The sequence below is a fragment of the Myotis lucifugus genome, unplaced genomic scaffold (assembly GCF_000147115.1).
Source record: "Myotis lucifugus unplaced genomic scaffold, Myoluc2.0 scaffold_19, whole genome shotgun sequence".
Taxonomy (NCBI): domain Eukaryota; kingdom Metazoa; phylum Chordata; class Mammalia; order Chiroptera; family Vespertilionidae; genus Myotis; species Myotis lucifugus.
In genome coordinates this window covers 9,925,910-9,944,205 of record NW_005871067.1, presented here as the reverse complement: position 1 = coordinate 9,944,205, position 18,296 = coordinate 9,925,910, and the positions used below count along the sequence as shown (strand labels likewise).

General features: G+C 36.1%; 1 protein-coding gene across 6 annotated transcripts; it reads left to right on the top strand.

The window, feature by feature from the left end:
• Window positions 1-491: 491 nt before the first annotated feature.
• UFM1 (ubiquitin fold modifier 1) lies at window positions 492-17,235 on the top strand. Of its 6 annotated transcripts, XM_006085560.3 has the most exons (6): window positions 492-579; window positions 653-709; window positions 6,534-6,591; window positions 12,570-12,609; window positions 14,077-14,109; window positions 16,537-17,235. In XM_006085560.3, coding segments are annotated over exons 1-6 (339 nt in total). In that variant the 5' UTR covers window positions 492-577; the 3' UTR covers window positions 16,686-17,235. The 6 variants fall into 6 exon arrangements, with proteins under 6 accessions (XP_006085622.1, XP_023607025.1, XP_023607029.1 ...); XM_023751257.1 differs by lacking the exon at window positions 492-579 and having other exon boundaries at window positions 582-709; XM_023751261.1 differs by lacking the exon at window positions 492-579 and having other exon boundaries at window positions 582-709; window positions 15,679-17,235.
• Window positions 17,236-18,296: the final 1,061 nt, after the last annotated feature.

Here is an 18,296-nt window from a genome sequence, read left to right as displayed (position 1 = left end):
TGTTGTGTTGGCCTTGACAACCTAAGGGAAAAGAGGTCAGTGCCCCTAAGTAGCCAGGTATTTATTATATGGTTTGAAATTCTTACAGTACACCAACACGGGTATCACTGCTAATACGAAAGTCCGAAAGTCCGGTGAAAATCTACTTGTACTTTTCAGCCCCCTGGGCACCTGCGCTACTTCGGAGAGCCCCGCCCCCTGCCGGCCAGCTCACAGCCCAGAGTGTACACAGACTTCCCCCGAAAGGCCTGCTGGGACCAAAAGTCCTACTCACCTTGGTGATGCCTGACAGAAATATGGCAGCAAATAAAAGCATTTGTAAAAATATTAATTTCATACAATCCACACGTTCTTTTCAGATATGTAAATGCTAAATCAGTAGGTATTTGTAATTAGGAGTCTCCGCCTAGATGCGCATCCGATGCCGATTTTTCAGGCAGTGCTTTGGACAACAGCAACTTTGGAGGTCCCCAGCGTGCCAGCGCCAGGGACCTAAGTGTGGAGGAGCCCTTCGGGAACCGGGGCGGAAGTGGGACTGCTAAAGGAAGTTGGCGTCTTAGTCCATGCCCGCTTCACCATGTAAGTGTTTACCCGCAACCTCCCCAATCCTGATGCCACTGCCCGACCTTAACTCTCTTCCGCTCTTTCTCAGGTCCAAGGTTTCCTTTAAGATCACGCTGACGTCGGACCCGCGGCTGCCGTACAAAGTGTGAGTAGCTCCCCTGCGGTGGCTGAGTAGATCCGGGCTGGATGGAGCCCGGCAGCCCACACAACTCCCACCCCAGCAGCCCACATCCGTTCCTTTCCCTCCCTGCGCCCCTACCCGCGCCCTTCCGGGAGCCTCCCCTTCCCGCCTGTAACTGAGACGAGGCATCCCGGACTGCTCCTCTTCAGTGTCAACTTGCCCTAGCTCCAGGGTGAGGGGCAACTTGCTGCTCGGAACTCATTTGGTGGTGGTGGCTGGGAAGGACTTTGTGGACAGGGCTCTGGTGATTACTGGAATCCTTAAACAGTCCCTGTCTGCTCGTGATTAGAAAGGTCTTTCACGACTTTGACCAGCTGTTAGAGGAAGTAAGAGAAGACATCTCAATCCAGATTTCGAAATTACTTGAATGTTTACTCCTTTCAGGCTTCTGATTCTTTTTGTGTATAAGGGACACACGACTTGGGCACCACAAAGTACTGAGCCTTAAATCATATCCTAATGATGTTTAGGATTAAAAAAGAGTGATTAGTAGAAGTGGGAAATGCAGAAATGGGGCAATTTATTCATGCAGGGCCTTTGCTTATCCTTTAGCAGTTAGCATGGGTCCAATATGGACCTTCTAACCGGATACTTCAGACCTTTATATGATTGCAGGTAAGAATTATTGCAGTCATTGCAGTTGGAAGCCGTATAAAATATAGCAAAGAACAGGTCTTCAATAGGATTTTATATATAACTAGAGGCCCCAGTGCACGAATTTCATGCATGGGGTGGGGTCCCCTCAGCCTGGTGGGCAATCGGGGCTGGCCAGGGGAGGGACTATGGGAGGTTGGCTGTTGGAGCACACTGACCACCAGAGGGCAGCTCCTGCATTGAGCATCTGCCCCCTGGTGGTCAGTGCACATCATTGCTACCGCAGGTCGTCCTGTCCTAACAGTCGCTTAGGCCAGTGGTTCTCAACCTTCCTAATGCCGCGACCCTTTAATATAGTTCCTCATATTGTGGTGACCCCAACCATAAAATTATTTTCGTTGCTACTTCATAACTGTAAATTTGCTACTGTTATGAATCGTAATGTAAATATCTGATATGCAGGATGTATTTTCATTGTTCGCGACCCACAGGTTGAGAACCGCTGGCTTAGGCTTTTATATATATAGATAAATGTTTATTAGTTAAGTAATTATTATCGGGGCCTACCTAATTGAACTATTACAGCTGTTATCAGTCTCATTTAGCTCTCTGGGACCCATGTAACCTCCTAGCCTTTCTCTTTCTCAATTGCTTTATCTCCAAATTAATCTCTTTGCCTAATCTCAAGTAATTGCTCCACCTATAAAATGTCATTTTTAAATACTCCTATGGTTAACCACATTGTCTTCTTACTTCTGATTTACTTTAATATTTCTTCTTTAAAATGTTTCTTTTCATTCATTGATGAGACTTCTTTTTAAATTTTCCCTCTTCCTTACCCAACTTCTTATCTAGCTTAAAGTCACTGTCTTGCAAACACCCTCAACTCTGATACTCGCCCCCCCCCCCACCCCAAACTCCAAGCACTTGGTGAAACACCAATTCTGAACTTTTCTGTATAGACCTGAATGTTCCTGGAAAAAATTACACAATTAGACTGATGAGTTTGACATAAAATTAATAATTATGCTCAATAGTAACCAACACTGCTACATTTTCCAAGTTTGTATATTTTCCTCTTTATTCTCTGAAAGGATTTTTTTTAAAAAATGTATTTTCACACTCCCTGCAATTCCTTTCCTCGTTTCCTTCAAGCCATCAGAGGAAAATTCTCTCATTTTTCCATCACATCTATAAAGCTATCACTATATGTATATACCTATAATTTCTGTCTACAATCCTATTGGAGTAGAAACCATCAGCATGACTTATGAAAAGCCAGTTGTACCACTTGGGCTCTGCATCTTACCTGTTTCAGTCTTCTCAAGATTAAAGCAGAGAGTCTAAAGATCACCCTCTCTTCATCTTTGATTTCTCCCTTTACACTGGATTATTCTCATAAATATATAAATAGGCTTTAAAAAAGAAATTCTGAGAAGGATGGAGAGAGAAAGGACAGGGCAGGACAGCATCAGTATCTATAAGAGTGGCTGGAACATTGTACCAGTTCAATTAATATGGGTGACTGGATGAATTTAATAGGCATACCTATTGTTTAGTGTGTATACTTGTGTTTGTGTGTATAAAGTATGCATAATATATTTACCTGTGTATGTAAAGGTAGTTATACTGTTTCCTATTCAAAGTAAATAGTAACTAGTATTAGTAAAAGCAACTCTTTAAGATTCATGTGAAAACATTCTTTAACTTATAAACATACTTTGATAGAGAAACTTCCTTTTGAGTTTCTAACATTACTAATAGTTGAATTCTATGAAGGATGTTTCAGTTCTAAATTTATTCTGGGCAATATCAGAGTTTTCTGTGTTTTTGTTTGTTGATACAGTCACTGTTGGTGTCATTACTAGGTTATGGAAATGTTGGAATCAAACATTCTCCTTTATATAAAGGATGAATGAAAAACAACATTTGCCTCTTTTAGTCTGATTCCAGTCTTTCCAGACTTCCCACCTCTTCTCCCCTCTTACTACCACCATTATTTAACAAAGCATCAGCCACCCTATTCCTAAATTGAAAAGCAAGTCTTTTTAACTCCCTGCTTTTTACACATGTTCTTTTCTTTGATGGGAATGCAGTCCACTTCCTGACAAACAATACTCTTTAAAAATAAAAATGAAATTTACCTCTGCAGGTTTCTATAATTGTCTAGGGGATTCATCTTGTCCTTCTTTCATTTCCTATAGAAACTTTATTCTTATTCTTTATAACAGCACTTGTTGTGTCATAGTTCTCTTTATATGAAATATACATTTTTTTAAAAACAGATTTGCCATTGATTTATTTTTAAAATTCACTTTAATATACACAATAGTGCGCCTGCTCTCCCCCTTTTTTCAAAACACCAGTATAATGTGTAACTGCCATTTTACAAAATGATGCTACTGGCAAACACAAATTCAAATCTAGATAAAGTCTATGGCGTCACAGTAACTCTGAGTTCCTCTGTAATTTTCTGCCACATAGAACATACATTAAAAAGTATTTTTTTTCTGTTTTATTGCATTGTCTTTGCATAATCCCAACTGTACAAGTGGAACTTTATTTTAATGAATATCAATATGACATCTAGTTACAAAGATGTTGCCAGTCTCCATTTAAAAAGGGAATCGAAACCCTAAGATTTAGAGCTTGTCGTTTTGAGGATGAATCTCAGGACCTAAACTATGAATGTAATGCAAAAATACTTGCAGTTCTGTTCCTTACTTTGTAAACTATCACATTGCCAACTTACTAGATAATTTTTAAACAATGCCTACCGTTTAGTGTGAGGCCACAGCCTGCGTGGCCTGGGTTCAAAGGCCTGGAGAAAGAGCTTATGTGCAAATTAATATACAAGACAAGAGATATAAATTTGGAAATTATGGGGGAAGCCAGATATGAACTTAGTTCAAGTGACTAAGCTCCACTGAATCTCCGCACTCATCTTCTTTTTATTTACTAGAATAAAAAATTGCCTTTTAGGAATGCAAACAGACATATCAAAGGTAATGTTTAGTAAACAGTGAAAGATTATCAGGTTGGGGGGGTTGCCTTCGGTCATTGAATCAATAGCAGGTAATAACAATGCACATATTCAGCCTTCTGAATATCAAAGCCCTATTCAGCCTTCTGACCTGACTTCTTGCATTTGTATTAATTACTGTTGATCTTGGATTCCAGCACTTCAGAATTTTTTTTTTCTTTCCTCCTCCCCCCCCCCCCACCCCAGAAAAGTAAAGAAAGGTAAAAACAATGATAACTATTTTCACTTTTTAGTTCAGTGGTTCTCAACCTTCTGGCCCTTTAAATACAGTTCCTCATGTTGTGACCCAACCATAAAGTTATTTTCGTTGCTACTTCATAACTGTAATGTTGCTACTGTTATGAATCGTAATGTAAATATCTGATATGCAGGATGGTCTTAGGCGACCCCTGTGAAAGGGTCGTTCGACCGCCAAAGGGGTCTCGGCCCACAGGTTGAGAACCGCTGTTTTAGTTGGATTTTAGAGGAGTTGGGGCAGCCAAACTCTATTCACACATACTGAAGTCATAATGCACTGTGTCAGATATAATAATTTTTCTATTCAATTTGTACACTAAGAAATGGGATTTATATGTGAAAATGTTACATAATGGAAGTTGGTATTAAAACATTAAAGAATAATATAGTGGTTACAAATAGAGAAGTTTCAAAGCGATATGTTAGCTTGTAAGTCTCTTTTTCCTGCTGTGAAAAAGAATCTGTTTTTCTGTCTTTAATGATTGTAACTCATTTTACCTTAAGAATATTATATTTGTTATATTTTTTTTTGTTACCTTCTCTGTCTTTAAGTGTTTCTTAAGGATATAATATCAGGTTTTTTTTTTAAGTATTTAAATTGGAAAATTCATAGATTGACCATTTATCAGCAATCTGTAATACACTTGACATTGTATAAGTCAGTAACAAAATCATGCATCACTCTCCAAATGTTATTTCAGATTTTATTAAGCCCTTGATCTGAGGAGGTATAAGAGTTTTGTGGGAAATGACTTTACATTTTGCCATAGTAAACATACTCATTTTCATCAACTTGGTCTACTCTTTTAGACTTGATTATTAAAAGTGCACAGAAAGGATTATGAAAACATTTGTGATCTGGTGATGCTTCCACAGGTAGCCTTTTCTTGTAATGAAAATGACATTCCTGCATTGAGTAAAAAGTTGTGTGGACTGAATACTAAGGAGAGATTCAACTTTTTGAAATCCATCTCTGGAAACAAGCAGCATCCCATATCCTAGACCTATTTGTATCAAAGTATTAAAAATGTATAAATCTTCTCCTATATAGATTGTTGATAAGACCTATTTGTATCAAAGTATTAAAAATGTATAAATCAGCTCCTATATAGGTTATTTTATTTTTTAAATATATTTTTACTGATTTCAGAGAGGAAGTGAGAGGGAGAGAGGGATAGAAACATCAATGATGAGAGAGAATATTTGATTGGCTACCTCCTGCATGCCCCCTACTGGGGATTGAGCCTGCCTAGGCATGTGTCCTTGACCGGAATCAAACCCAGGACCCTTCAGTCCGCAGGCCGACACTTTATCCACTGAACCACACTGGCTAGGGCCCTATACAGTGGGGCCTTGACTTACGAGTGTCCCGACTAACGAGTTTTTCAAGATAGGAGCTGTTTCTCGGCCGATTTTTTGCTTTGAATTGCGAGCTAAAATTCGGGTTACGAGCCAGCTTCAGATACCCCACCGCTAGTTGGCGCAGCGAACGTCACGGTGAATGCCACAACATCAGCCCAGCATCACGTGTCATTGTAATGGTGAAAATTGATTTGACATACGAGTACTTTGAGTTACGAGCTCGGTCATGGAACGAATTAAACTCGTAAGTCAAGGCCTCACTGTATAGGTTATTGATAAGACCTATTTGTATCAAAGTATTAAGAATGTATAAATCTGTTCCTATATAGGTGTTGATATTCAGGTAGAGCTATGGCAGAATCTAATTTAAGCCTAATTGCTTGTTTTGTTTGTTGTTGTTGTTTAGAGTTCATAATGTAGTATGCAATAAAAATACACAATCTTTAAACTCAAAAGACAAATTTATTTAGGTCTGCTAAAATTGCTAATATGAGGAACAAAGAGCTTTAAAAAACCAGCTTTTAAAAAAATTATTTTTAATTTTTCTTTCAGACTCAGTGTTCCTGAAAGTACACCTTTTACAGCAGTCTTAAAGTTTGCAGCAGAAGAAGTAAGTATAGAAATTGGAACAACCTGTATAGAATACAGATTGACAGTGTATCTCAAAAATCTTTAAATTTTGCATGTACTTTTAACACACCACTTCTCTGTAGGTTTATTACTAGGTTAATGCTATCAAAAAGTTAAGCTTTACTAACAGATATAAGTAGAATGAAAGTTAAGACTTACTGACAGATATAAGAAGAATGAGTTTAAATTGACATATCCAATGCAGCCATTGAGAAATATAAGGAATTTTTATTGAAATTGAAAAGATTCAATTATATGTAAAATTTTTTAAGCAGCAACATATCATTCTAGTGTGTATATTCATTTTTACTACCTTTTATTCTAGAATTATAATTTTTAAAATATCTGTCATATTTTTCAAAATTTTTGTGTATGTGGACTGTCAGTAAAAGTTATTTTTAAAAGTGTCTAGCTTTTTAAAAAATATTTTGGTTTTCTCTTTTGAGAAAAATTTCCATTCAAAATTATCATTAGAGAAATCTATAAAGCAACTCTTTGGACATGCCATGGGGAAGAGTAGCTTGGGTAGAAATGGCACCCAAATGTGACTTGGAGACTTAAGATTCCTATTGTAAATGTGTCATTCACTATCTGTATGACATAGGCAAGCTTCTCAGTTTCTCTTCCTCAAATTTCTTAATTTGTAAAAGGAAGTATGTGAAGTTAAAAGTGCTATACTGGTACAGAGGAACTCAAATCTAAATTTTGGTTCAGAATCTTCAGAAAAAATTTATAATTATGGAAAATAATTTTAGTTAAATAAGAAACCAGCTTAACCTATAATCCTTTATTAAAGTGATTAATGGAAAATAAACAACTCATCAGCACTCAGCCCCTCATACTATTGTCAGGGACCACTGACATTATTTATCACTCATTTAGAATTAAACTGAAAAATGGTAGTACATGTTTTATAGCCAGATTTGATCTATTCTTCATGTAGAAAGAATAAGTTAAAAGAAATGGGAAATAAATCTGAATATAGCATCATCATTATTTTTTGCTATACAGATCACTTGTAAGAAATATACCTGGCCTGGGACATAGCAGATTCCACAGATTCTAATTTAAGAAGTAGATCTGTATTTATAATTTGCAGTAATTTATTTTACTATAAATTTGCAATGATTTATTTATTATAACAAATAATAATATTTAATTATTTTATTATTACTTACAGAATGTATTTATAAAAATGACATTTATTTTTCTATTTTATAATTGGTTTATAATGTGTTTTTTATAAGGCAAAGACATTGATGTCATCCTGGTCATTTAGTGTGAGGATAAGAACATCTTAACAAACATGCAGTGGAAAATTAATAACTTCACCCAATCACATGTATTGGTTAAAGTTTTAATATAGCTTATAATTATTGTGAATCACGGGTGTTATACATTTAGAAAAGTAATGACTTTCAGTTAACAGTGAGAAGGCCTTTCGCAAGATGACATTGTAGAATGTTTCAGTAGGAACAAGACTTGACTTGACAAACCAGAGAATGTGGATTTAAATCCCTAGTAAAGTTCTTTTAATAAAAATATAATAAAATTTCCCACTACATGACTGGGTTAATTTAGTAGTGAGTTGTCAAAGCATGAGAAGAGCTGCTTCACATTGTAAATTTTAAGACTTATGAAATCAGGAAGAAAATAAATGAAAACTGAGAAACATAAAATACACTTTGCACCCAAGAGGAAACTTGTCAGTAATTTGGGACAAAACTAGTAGTTAATATAATTTACTTTACTAGTGATGCTTCCCCAAATTTTAGCTTTCTTGTTGCTTCTACATTCTGGAGAAGGGAAAAGTGGTATCAGCTGTTTGCTTTTGATTTTTAATGTTCATGAAATATGTTGCCACTATATGGATGTGACTAAGAAACCTGTTTTATCTTAAAATGGACATAATCTAAGAATAAAACACACTCAGTAGGGAACGAGAAACTTTGTAATATTCAAGTTTTGGAAATCTGACATATCCTCTAATTAATTTGGGTATTTGGTCAAAGTTTTATTAAGTAGTACAACCTTTTAGTAATTTTTTAAGTTATTTTAAATTGGGTTTATTTAAAATTCTTAAATCTGTGAAAGGACATTTACAACTAAGAATGTGCCATATAGACAGTAAAATTTGTTGTTAGGTACATAATCCTGTAATAATTGTTTTATGCATAATTCCATTCTTAAAATGGGATTCTTCCATTTATAAGTTAAAATAAGCTTTCAGTTGTTTTCCTCAATTATGCATATGTGACCATTATAAATACCTAGAACAGTGTTTCCCAGATTATTTTTCCTAGAGAACTAGAACCACCAATAAGAAAAAGAAAACAATTCCATGAAAAACTGGGATCATTGGCCAAAAAGTATGGGAAATACTTCATTCACTATTTTCTTCTTGGAGTTTTAAAGTATTAGCAGCATACTTGAAAATTTTGAAAAGAATATCAATATAACGTCGTGTTTTCAAACTTATTTGGTTACAACAAACTCAACTATAATATCTACAAAACTTGTCCATAGCATAGAAGGGCATACTTGTTGGAAAAATTAATGAATTATGAAGACATGAATATACTTAGACAACTGCTGGTCTTTAGAGCATTGAGAAGAATTCTGACTTTAACTACAACAAGTTTCTTACCACATTTCATTGATTTAGAAAACACATCTTTTACAACATCTCTAAAAATAGATCTGGAGTCTTACTATCACTGTTAGCCATGTGGCAATCACATAATTATCTTGATATCACCTGCAATACTTGAACTTAGTTATTATTTTCCTGGTGGTATAATTAGAGTATTGCCATTGTGTGAGATTTAAGTCAGCAATACACGAAAGGAGAATTTGAGGAAGGACTCTAAGCCTTGGTTGGCCTCCCATTAAACACAATAGAGCATTTATTTGAACTTACTATTTCCACAAAGAAATTTTAGGAATATTCTATGCCAGTGGTCAGCAAACTCATTAGTCAACAGAGCCAAATATCAACAGTACAACAATTGAAATTTCTTTTTTTTTTTAAGTGAATTCTGCCTCTAAAGGCCCATAATATTTTGGATCTCTTAGCAGCTCTTTATTTTTACTTATTTATTTTTTTAAAATTAAATCTTTATTGTTCAGATTATTACAGTTGTTCCTCTTTTTTTCCCCCCCGTAGCTCTCCTCCATCCAGTTCCCACCCCACCCACTGCCCTTACCCCTCCCACTGTCCTCATCCATAGGTGTACGATTTTTGTCCAGTCTCTTCCTGCACCCCCACACCCCTTTTCCCCCAAGAATTGTCAGTCCACTCCCTTTCCATGCCCCTGGTTCTATTATATTCACCAGTTTACTCTGTTCATCAGATTTTTTATTCACTTGATTTTTAGATTCACTTGTTGATAGATACGTATTTGCTGTTCATAATTTTTATCTTTACCTTTTTCTTCTTTCTCTTCTTAAAGAATACCTTTCAGCATTTCATATAATGCTGGTTTGGTGGTGATGAACTCCTTTAGCTTTTTCTTATTTGTGAAGCTCTTTATCTGACCTTCAATTCTGACTGGTAGCTTTGCTGGATAAAGTAATCTTGGTTGTAGGTTCTTGCTATTCATCACTTTGAATATTTCTTGCCACTCCCTTCTGGCCTGCATAGTTTCTGTTGAGAAATCAGCTGACATTCGTATGGGTACTCCCTTGTAGGTAACTGACTTTTTTTCTCTTGCTGCTTTTAAGATTCTCTCTTTGTCTTTTGCTCTTGGCATTTTAATTATGATGTGTCTTGGTGTGGTCCTCTTTGGATTCCTTTTGTTTGGGGTTCTCTGCGCTTCCTGGACTTGGAAGTCTATTTCTTTCACCAGGTAGGGGAAGTTTTCTGTCATTATTTCTTCAAATCGGTTTTCAATATCTTGCCCTCTCTCTTCTTCTGGTACCCCTATAATTCGGATGTTGGTACACTTGAAGTTGTCCCAGCGGCTCCTTACACTATCTTCATATTTTTGGATTCTTTTTTCTTTTTGTTTTTCTGGTTGGGTATTTTTTGTTTCTTCGTATTTCAAATCTTTGACTTGATTCTTGGGATCCTCTTGTTTGCTGTTGGATCTCTGTATATTATTCTTTATTTCAGTCAGTGTATGCTTAATTTCTAGTTGGTCTTTTTTCATATCCTCCAGGGTCTCACTAAATTTATCGGTGGTTTCCAGAAAATTCTTGAAAAACCTTATAACCGTGGTTTTGAACTCTATATCCAGTCGTTTGCTTTCCTCCATTTCTGTCATTTGTGACCTGTTTTCTTTGTCTCCGCATTTTTTATGCTTCCCTGTGTTGGTAGACTGGCTTTGTGTGCTAGGGGTCTTATAGGGTCCTGTGGCTCAGGCTCCCCAATTACCTGAGGTGGACACTCTTGGTGCACCCCTTTGTGGGCTTTGTGCACAGTCTTGTTGTAGTCTTGTTGTAGTTAAGCCTTGATTGTTGTAGGTATCACTGGGAGGAATTGACCTCCAGGCCAATTGGCTGTGAGAATCAGCTGTGTCTGCAGTGGGAGAACTTCTGAGCTGGAGACACCCTTCTTGGACAAGACTTGTTTCAGTGGGGCTTTGGTGCTCACTGAATCTGCCCCCTGAGTGTGTCCCTTATTGATCTGAGGAGTTGTAATCTGGATGGTCCCACTCTGACCACTGGGTACACTGGCTCTTGGATCTAAGGAGGTGCTAATTTAGCCTCTGTCTGAGGCTACCAAGCAGGAGCTACGAAGAGATCTGCAGATTCCCCTTCCTTGTTTGGGGTTTGGAGGTGCCCAGATGAGGCCCAGCTGTGAAGTAATGCAAGCTGCTGTGGGGCCTTGGGCCTTCTCTTGGAAGTTCTGGGTCTGTCTGGCCCAGCTGCAATTTGTTAGGTAATTTTCAGAATGCAAAGGGCCAGAGCATTCATATGCAAAAGCCTCTGCTGCAGCCTGGGTGGGGCAGGGTCTCAGGGAATCAACAGGGTGGAGCAAGCAGCTATGGCTGATCCTCAGCCCTGCCCTAAGGGGCCCCTAATCTCAGTGTCCCGGTAATTGCTGCAAGCACCTCTGAGGGAAAGCCACCCTCAAGTTCTGAGTTCTGCCTGCTGCCAGACAGTCCAGTTTCTCCCCGTATGAGTCCTGGGTCCCCAGAGACTTCTCGGAACTGGAGTTCAGAGCAGTCAGGAGCTTGTGACTCCCTCCCGATTCAAAAAGACAGCCCCGTCCTCAGGTGCCAGCCCCTTTCCGCGCGCTCGAGCCTCCGTACCTCTGCACTTTACTTCCGCAGCTCCTCTGAGTCTGTGTGCTCTTCTCTTTCCTTCTAGTTGTAGAATTTCCACTCAGCCAGCCTTCCTGTGGTTCTGGATGATGTCCATTTTGTCTTTTCGTTGTATTTTTGAAGTTGTTGTGGGAGGCAGCAATTTCCGGTGTTTACCTATGCCGCCATCTTGGTTTCTCCCTGAAATTTCTTTTGAGAGCCAAATTTTTTAAACTTAAACTATATAGGTAGGTATATTGTTATTAACTTAATTAGGGTACTCTTATGGCTTAGGAAGAGCCACACTCAAGGGGCCAAAGAGCCGCATGTGGCTCGCGAGCCGCAGTTTGCCGACCACGGTTCTAAGCAATCGTTTTGCTTTTATTTTTGCTTATGAAAGAAAGCAACAATTCTAAGTCCGAAAGAGTAAACATTGATTGAGTCATAGATTCATTGATAGTGAATTTTTGTTTTGTTTTTGCAGTGAGTAAAATAAGGTGCATGGTATTCTTTAGAATGAAATGTAGTATTTAGAGGGCAATAATATTTTTAAAAAATACAGCAAATTAAATTAGCCCTTTGTTTTATGATGTGACTTATCCTGAAAGAAAAGCCACATTTTAGAATGATCTGTACACCATTCTTGTTAAACTAACCATCTTTTATAGAGTATGTGTGTGTATAGAAATTTTTTTCTTTTTCTCCCCTTTAGTTTAAAGTTTCTGCAGCCACAAGTGCAATTATTACCAATGGTAAGAATTCATTTAAAAATTATTTATTACCTTAGAACTATAGAAATTATTTAAAAGAAGTCAAATTAATTAATTTAACTTGAATGCAAAAAACCCAAACTTTATATCAACATGAATGAAATACATAATTGTAAATACTAAGTCAAGGTTATTGTCCATAGCTAGCTCTTTTCAGATTCTTTATGCTTTTTGGTATAGGATAGCATTTTGTAATATCTTATTATATCCTGATCACTTCTTGCCAGATTATTACTGAAAATAACCTTTATTTACCAGGTGTTTCTTTTTCAAAATAAGCTTTTTGATAAATGCTTATAGAATTTAGGTAGTTAAGTAGGAATGTACCTTTGCTGTACTTTGTAGTTGCCTTCCTGATGAAATCTATTTCTTACATACTAGCAATGATGAGGATTTTATCCAATTAGATATATAATTTAAATTCTGAATATCTTAAAACACTACTAATAATTAAGTTTGATGAACCTAGTTCTATGAGAAAATACTGATATAAGATGAGGAGTAAAGATGGCAGTGAGGGCTTAACTATTTTTCAGGAATACACCATAATATTTCTAGGTGCTAGTGAGTGATTTTCTGTGCCATTAGGGTAAGCTATGAAAATGGGTTTAATAGACAGTAGTGTGATTTAGTTTAGATATGACAAAATTTCTCATTCTAAAACATTCTGTATACTGTCACATTGAAGTGTTTCTCTAGTTAGAAGAAAGCTAGCCTACTTTCTACAAAGTTTTAGATTCATAGGTGTTTTATAAACTTTTGTCAAGTGTCAGTGGAACTTGAATTAGATGAGTTTATGGGCTCTTCTGGCCTTAAGATTTGTAAGCCTCAGAGCAATAACTAAGTGATTAATGACATACCTGAGGTGTATTTTTCACTTTGTATAGCATAATAGAATTTTAAAAAATTATGTTTGTAGACCTTATCAGGATCATTGCATTGACAGATACTCTTGTTTAATCTACCACTGTGTGTGAATGCACAATAGTAATAGATTTCAGTAGATAATTTATCCAAAAGATTGTCATTCATGTTTTTGGATTTAAATTGTTTGGCTTGCCCAGCAGGCATGGCTCAGTGGTTGAGCTTTGACCTATGAACCAGGAGGTCACGGTTTGATTCCCCGGTCAGGGCACATGCCCGGGTTGCAGGCTGATCCCCAGTACGGGGCATGCAGGAGGCAGCCGATCAGTGATTCTCTCTCATCATTGATGTTTCTCTCTTTCTCTCTCTCTCTCTCTCTCTCTCTCTCTCTCTCTCTCTCTCTCTCTCTCTCTCTCCCTCCCTCTCCCTTCCTCTCTGCAATCAATAAAAATATATATATATATATTTTTTAAATTATTTGGCTTGTGCCTATATACACAGCAGCAGTATTTTGGCCAGTCTCATTACTATTGAACCATTTTAGCTTTAGAAATAATTTAGATGATTTTATAATTTATTTTCTAGATGGAATAGGAATAAATCCTGCACAGACTGCTGGTAAGTATCTATCTGAAATTCATGGAGATGTGGGTGGAGCTATATATGTCAGTTGATTGGACTGGATAGGATTTTACCAGGATTATAGATGTTCTTTTAGGGATTATATGCCAGTCTTCACCTATGGGTCTGAATAATAATTTGTTTCATTATGTGTATTAGTTATTATGCTTTTGACTAAGGGAAACCCTGACTAATAAGCATTAAAGATATTAACACTCATAACAAAAATTCTGAAGATAAGATTGTACTCTTACTGGAATAATGGTTTTGACCTACCTCATAAGGTAGTTGTGAGGTAATATATGTAAAGTGCTTAAAAGATTGCCTTATCCATAGTGAGCATTCAATAAGTGCTATTATTTCAAAGAGGTACAGTCATTTAAATTTCAGAGGGCTTAGTCCACACTCAGAGGTTCAAATATAACATTATACAGTGCTATATATTGGTGTCCTAACAAGAAAGCAGGGTCATCTTTTTTTTTTTTTTAATTGATTTCAGAGAGGAAGGGAGAGGGAGAGAGAAACATCAATGATGAGAGAATCATTGATCGGCTGCTTCCTGCACGCCCCCAACCAGGGATCGAGTACACAACCCGGGCATGTGCCCTTAACCGGAATCGAACCTGGGACCCCTCAGTCCACACGTCGATGCTCTATCCTCTGAGCCAAACTGGCTAGGGCAAGCAGGGTCATCTTCACCTTTTTAACAGGCAGTTTTATATATTTTTTAAATGTACCCTTTTTAAAGTTAAGCATGCATTAATATAATGAACCTCAATCTTGAGTAGTATTTATGTTTAAATTATATTCTAAAGTACTTCTGTCTTATAACAAAATTACATTGTTCTCGTAGATCTTGGGATTGAAATTTGGCCATATAGAAAATGAAGAGGGATTTAAAATTGTAATTTTTTAAAATTTAAATCAGTTGTTTTAGGTATATTATAAATTTTATTAAATTGAAAAGGTTATTAATTGAAAATCATGAGGCATTTTATGGCATAAATGCCTTTAAATTTAGGTTTAAAGGTTTTGTTTTCTTATTCTAGAAATGTTCAATTTACGTTAATTTGAATTATTGCTTATTGTAATATGTTACCAGTTGTATTCCCTTAAAGTTGAAAGGTATACTTTATGGGACACAGAGTAAATCTCATCATTTAATTGAACCAAAATAGGTCAGGGTTTCCAAACTTTTTTGACTTGTGGTAATTTAGATTCATTATTTTTGCGGTCTTTAGGTATTTTATTGTGTACTAAAGCAAGTATTGATGGTTAAATTGATTTACATTATGATTTGCTGAGTGTATTAGCATTTTTATGGCTAATGTTCATATTTAAAATTTTCAGACATATGATTAGGTTGTAAAGATGTGAGTAGAATAGCAACAAGGCTTTAAAAGCATGGAATTAGTTTCTGATGATGTTTGTGTTTTTGTACCTACTTACTTTACAGTGCTTTATTGTTGTTTTTTTACAATGCTTTGTTTATTGTATATAATTGTTGGAATGTTATGATAACCTCTTTTTTAAACACCTAACTTTATGTTTTGTTTGTTTGTGTAGGAAATGTTTTCCTAAAGCATGGTTCAGAACTGCGAATTATTCCTAGAGATCGTGTTGGAAGTTGTTAATATCCTCTACTTAAAGATAGAATTACCTTTCAAAATAAATATTGGGTATTGCTGTTGTAAAACTGAAATCAGGCATTTAAAATACTATGAAAACACCAATAATTGATGAAATAATGAAAGGTTACTTCCTGTCCCTTCCTTTTGTTCTCACTCTTCATGTGAAGAGAGAATGCTTATGCATTGAGGGTATCATTTTTACAGAAGATCCTAGTCTTTCATTGCTACCTCACAGCACACACAGCTGGTTCATTTGGGGTAAATGGATTACCCAACTGTGTTTTTTTACTGGAGGATAATTCTGAGAACATTTGGAAGATTAAATTTGTTGAATCTTTCTATTTGTCTTTAAGGTAAAATTTTAAAAGGCTTATGGATTACACAGGGCAGGTTACTTGAAGGATCTGATTTGCAGACTCAAAAATAGTTGAGGGGAGAAGGAGAAGTGAGGAGGGAAGCAGAGGAGGGGGGAGGGAAAAAAATAGTTGAATTCTTAATCATATACTGTTTATGATAAAGGATATAGACATATCAATGAATACTTAAATGTCTTAACTTTTTACATTTAGGTATTTTTTTAAGTTTCAAGCTTCATGTGTTTATATAAATTTTAATTTAATATCAGAGAACCAAAATTTCAAAATTTGAATTTTTTGACCTAGCCCCTATGTGTAAAATTGATAGCCCTCACCAAAGAGTTTTAACTATGATCCTGCAGAATCCAATTCTTGTAATGGTAAGAATTGAAAATAAAGTAGAAGCATCCTTTGCTGAGTAATGCATTCTTTATCAGTCTCTTTTAATACAGACTTTAAAACAGGAATTTTCAAGAAACGTCTTTCTGAGGATATTTGGAAACCGCATTCAGGAAGAGACTATTGTAAAGAAGATCTGAAAATCACAACAAAGGTCAAGAAAATGCTAATGGAAAATAATAATTAATTATACTCACTGAAGGCCCAACTTTTAAGGAAGTGTTAAGATAAATCAAGTGAATAAGAAGCCAAGAAAGGGAAGATGGGGAAGCCCAGGTAGCAAAAGACAACAGTGAAGGGGAACAGAAAGCTGTCACAAAATACAGCTGGATAGGCAAAAGTGCAGAGGCTGTGTTGTGTTGTGTTGTGTTGTGTTGAGATAACAGAAGGGGATACTAGACATTGTCATAAGTAGCAGAAGGCAATTGGAAAAAGCAAATTATAGGCCTTTTCAACATACAGATTTGATAATTCCCTTTATGAGAATCTAAAGAATGATATGCATAAGGAATGTTTTTATTTGCCCTTACAGAGGAAATCAATATCTATTCAAATCTTTAAAAATGAAATGAAGGCTCATTAGTGATTCAGAACCAGTGCTCAATTTGCTGTATTTTAGATGGTGAGCTCTCTGGAGCAGGCCTTGTGTTTGTCTTGCTCTTTCTAGACCTGGAAATGTAGTAGGCTTTCAATAAATACTTGCTGAATTATTCATAAATAAAATATCTCTAAGACAAGTTTTTATGTAAGCATATTTTAGCGTCTTCCCTATCATGGGCCCTTGTTTCATTGGGAGAAAAACATTAGGAAATGTAACAGCATCAGCATCTGAAGGGTGACATTGGTAGTTAAGTTTAAGAAATGAACCAGATACTGTTTATATATCTGATAAATGAACAGTGGGATTCTGATTTATAAAAGGGAAAAAATATTTTCTGAAGCAGAGAAGTATACTTCTGATGTTTGAGAAAGTATTTATTTTCATAAATAAAATTCGATGCTTAAATATCCCCTGCTCCTTAATATTAAGCCTCAATTAACCAGAAATTTGAGTATCCATTCCCTGAATTTCTTGTTTAATTTAGATCCCATCTTTTGTTTCTAGCACAAAGTCTGCCTGCTGTATTACATAAGTAAGTTTATGATACCCTCTACTATAAAGTAATTTGTTTAATATTTTTGTTTTTCAGTTTTGAAAATTTTATTGTAAGTTCTTAAAAACATTTGCTTAGACATTTTGTTATTAAATAAATATAATCAGTAAGTTCTTTGTGCAGCATGTTTTGAAGTATTTTGTTTAAATGCATTATTGGCACATAATATTTCATGAAAACACAGTTTGTTATACCATAAGGCATATTTTATTTTTTTATTTTATTAGCACAAATTTGTTAATGTATTTTTATTGATTTCAGAGAGGAAGGAAAAGGGAGAGAGAGAGAGAGAAACATCAATGATGAAAGAGAATCATCTATTGGCTGCATCCTGTACACCTCCTACTAGGCATCGAGGCCACAATCCGGAAATGAAAGCATGGACCTCCTGGTTCATAGGTTGACGCTCAACCACTGAGCCACACTGGCCAGGCTAAAGCTTTTAATTAGCACACTTATTAAGCCAGTACATAAGAAATGAAGAAAAACAATAGACAAAAGTGATTAATGACCATAGGTCATAGAATGAGCATATATATTTCCAAATACCAGTCCTATGTTTGGGAGGGGCAAAGGGAGAGGTTATAGTGATTGTTCAGGCTAGTTGGTCCCAAGCCTGGGTGATTATGAGAGGCACTTAGGGA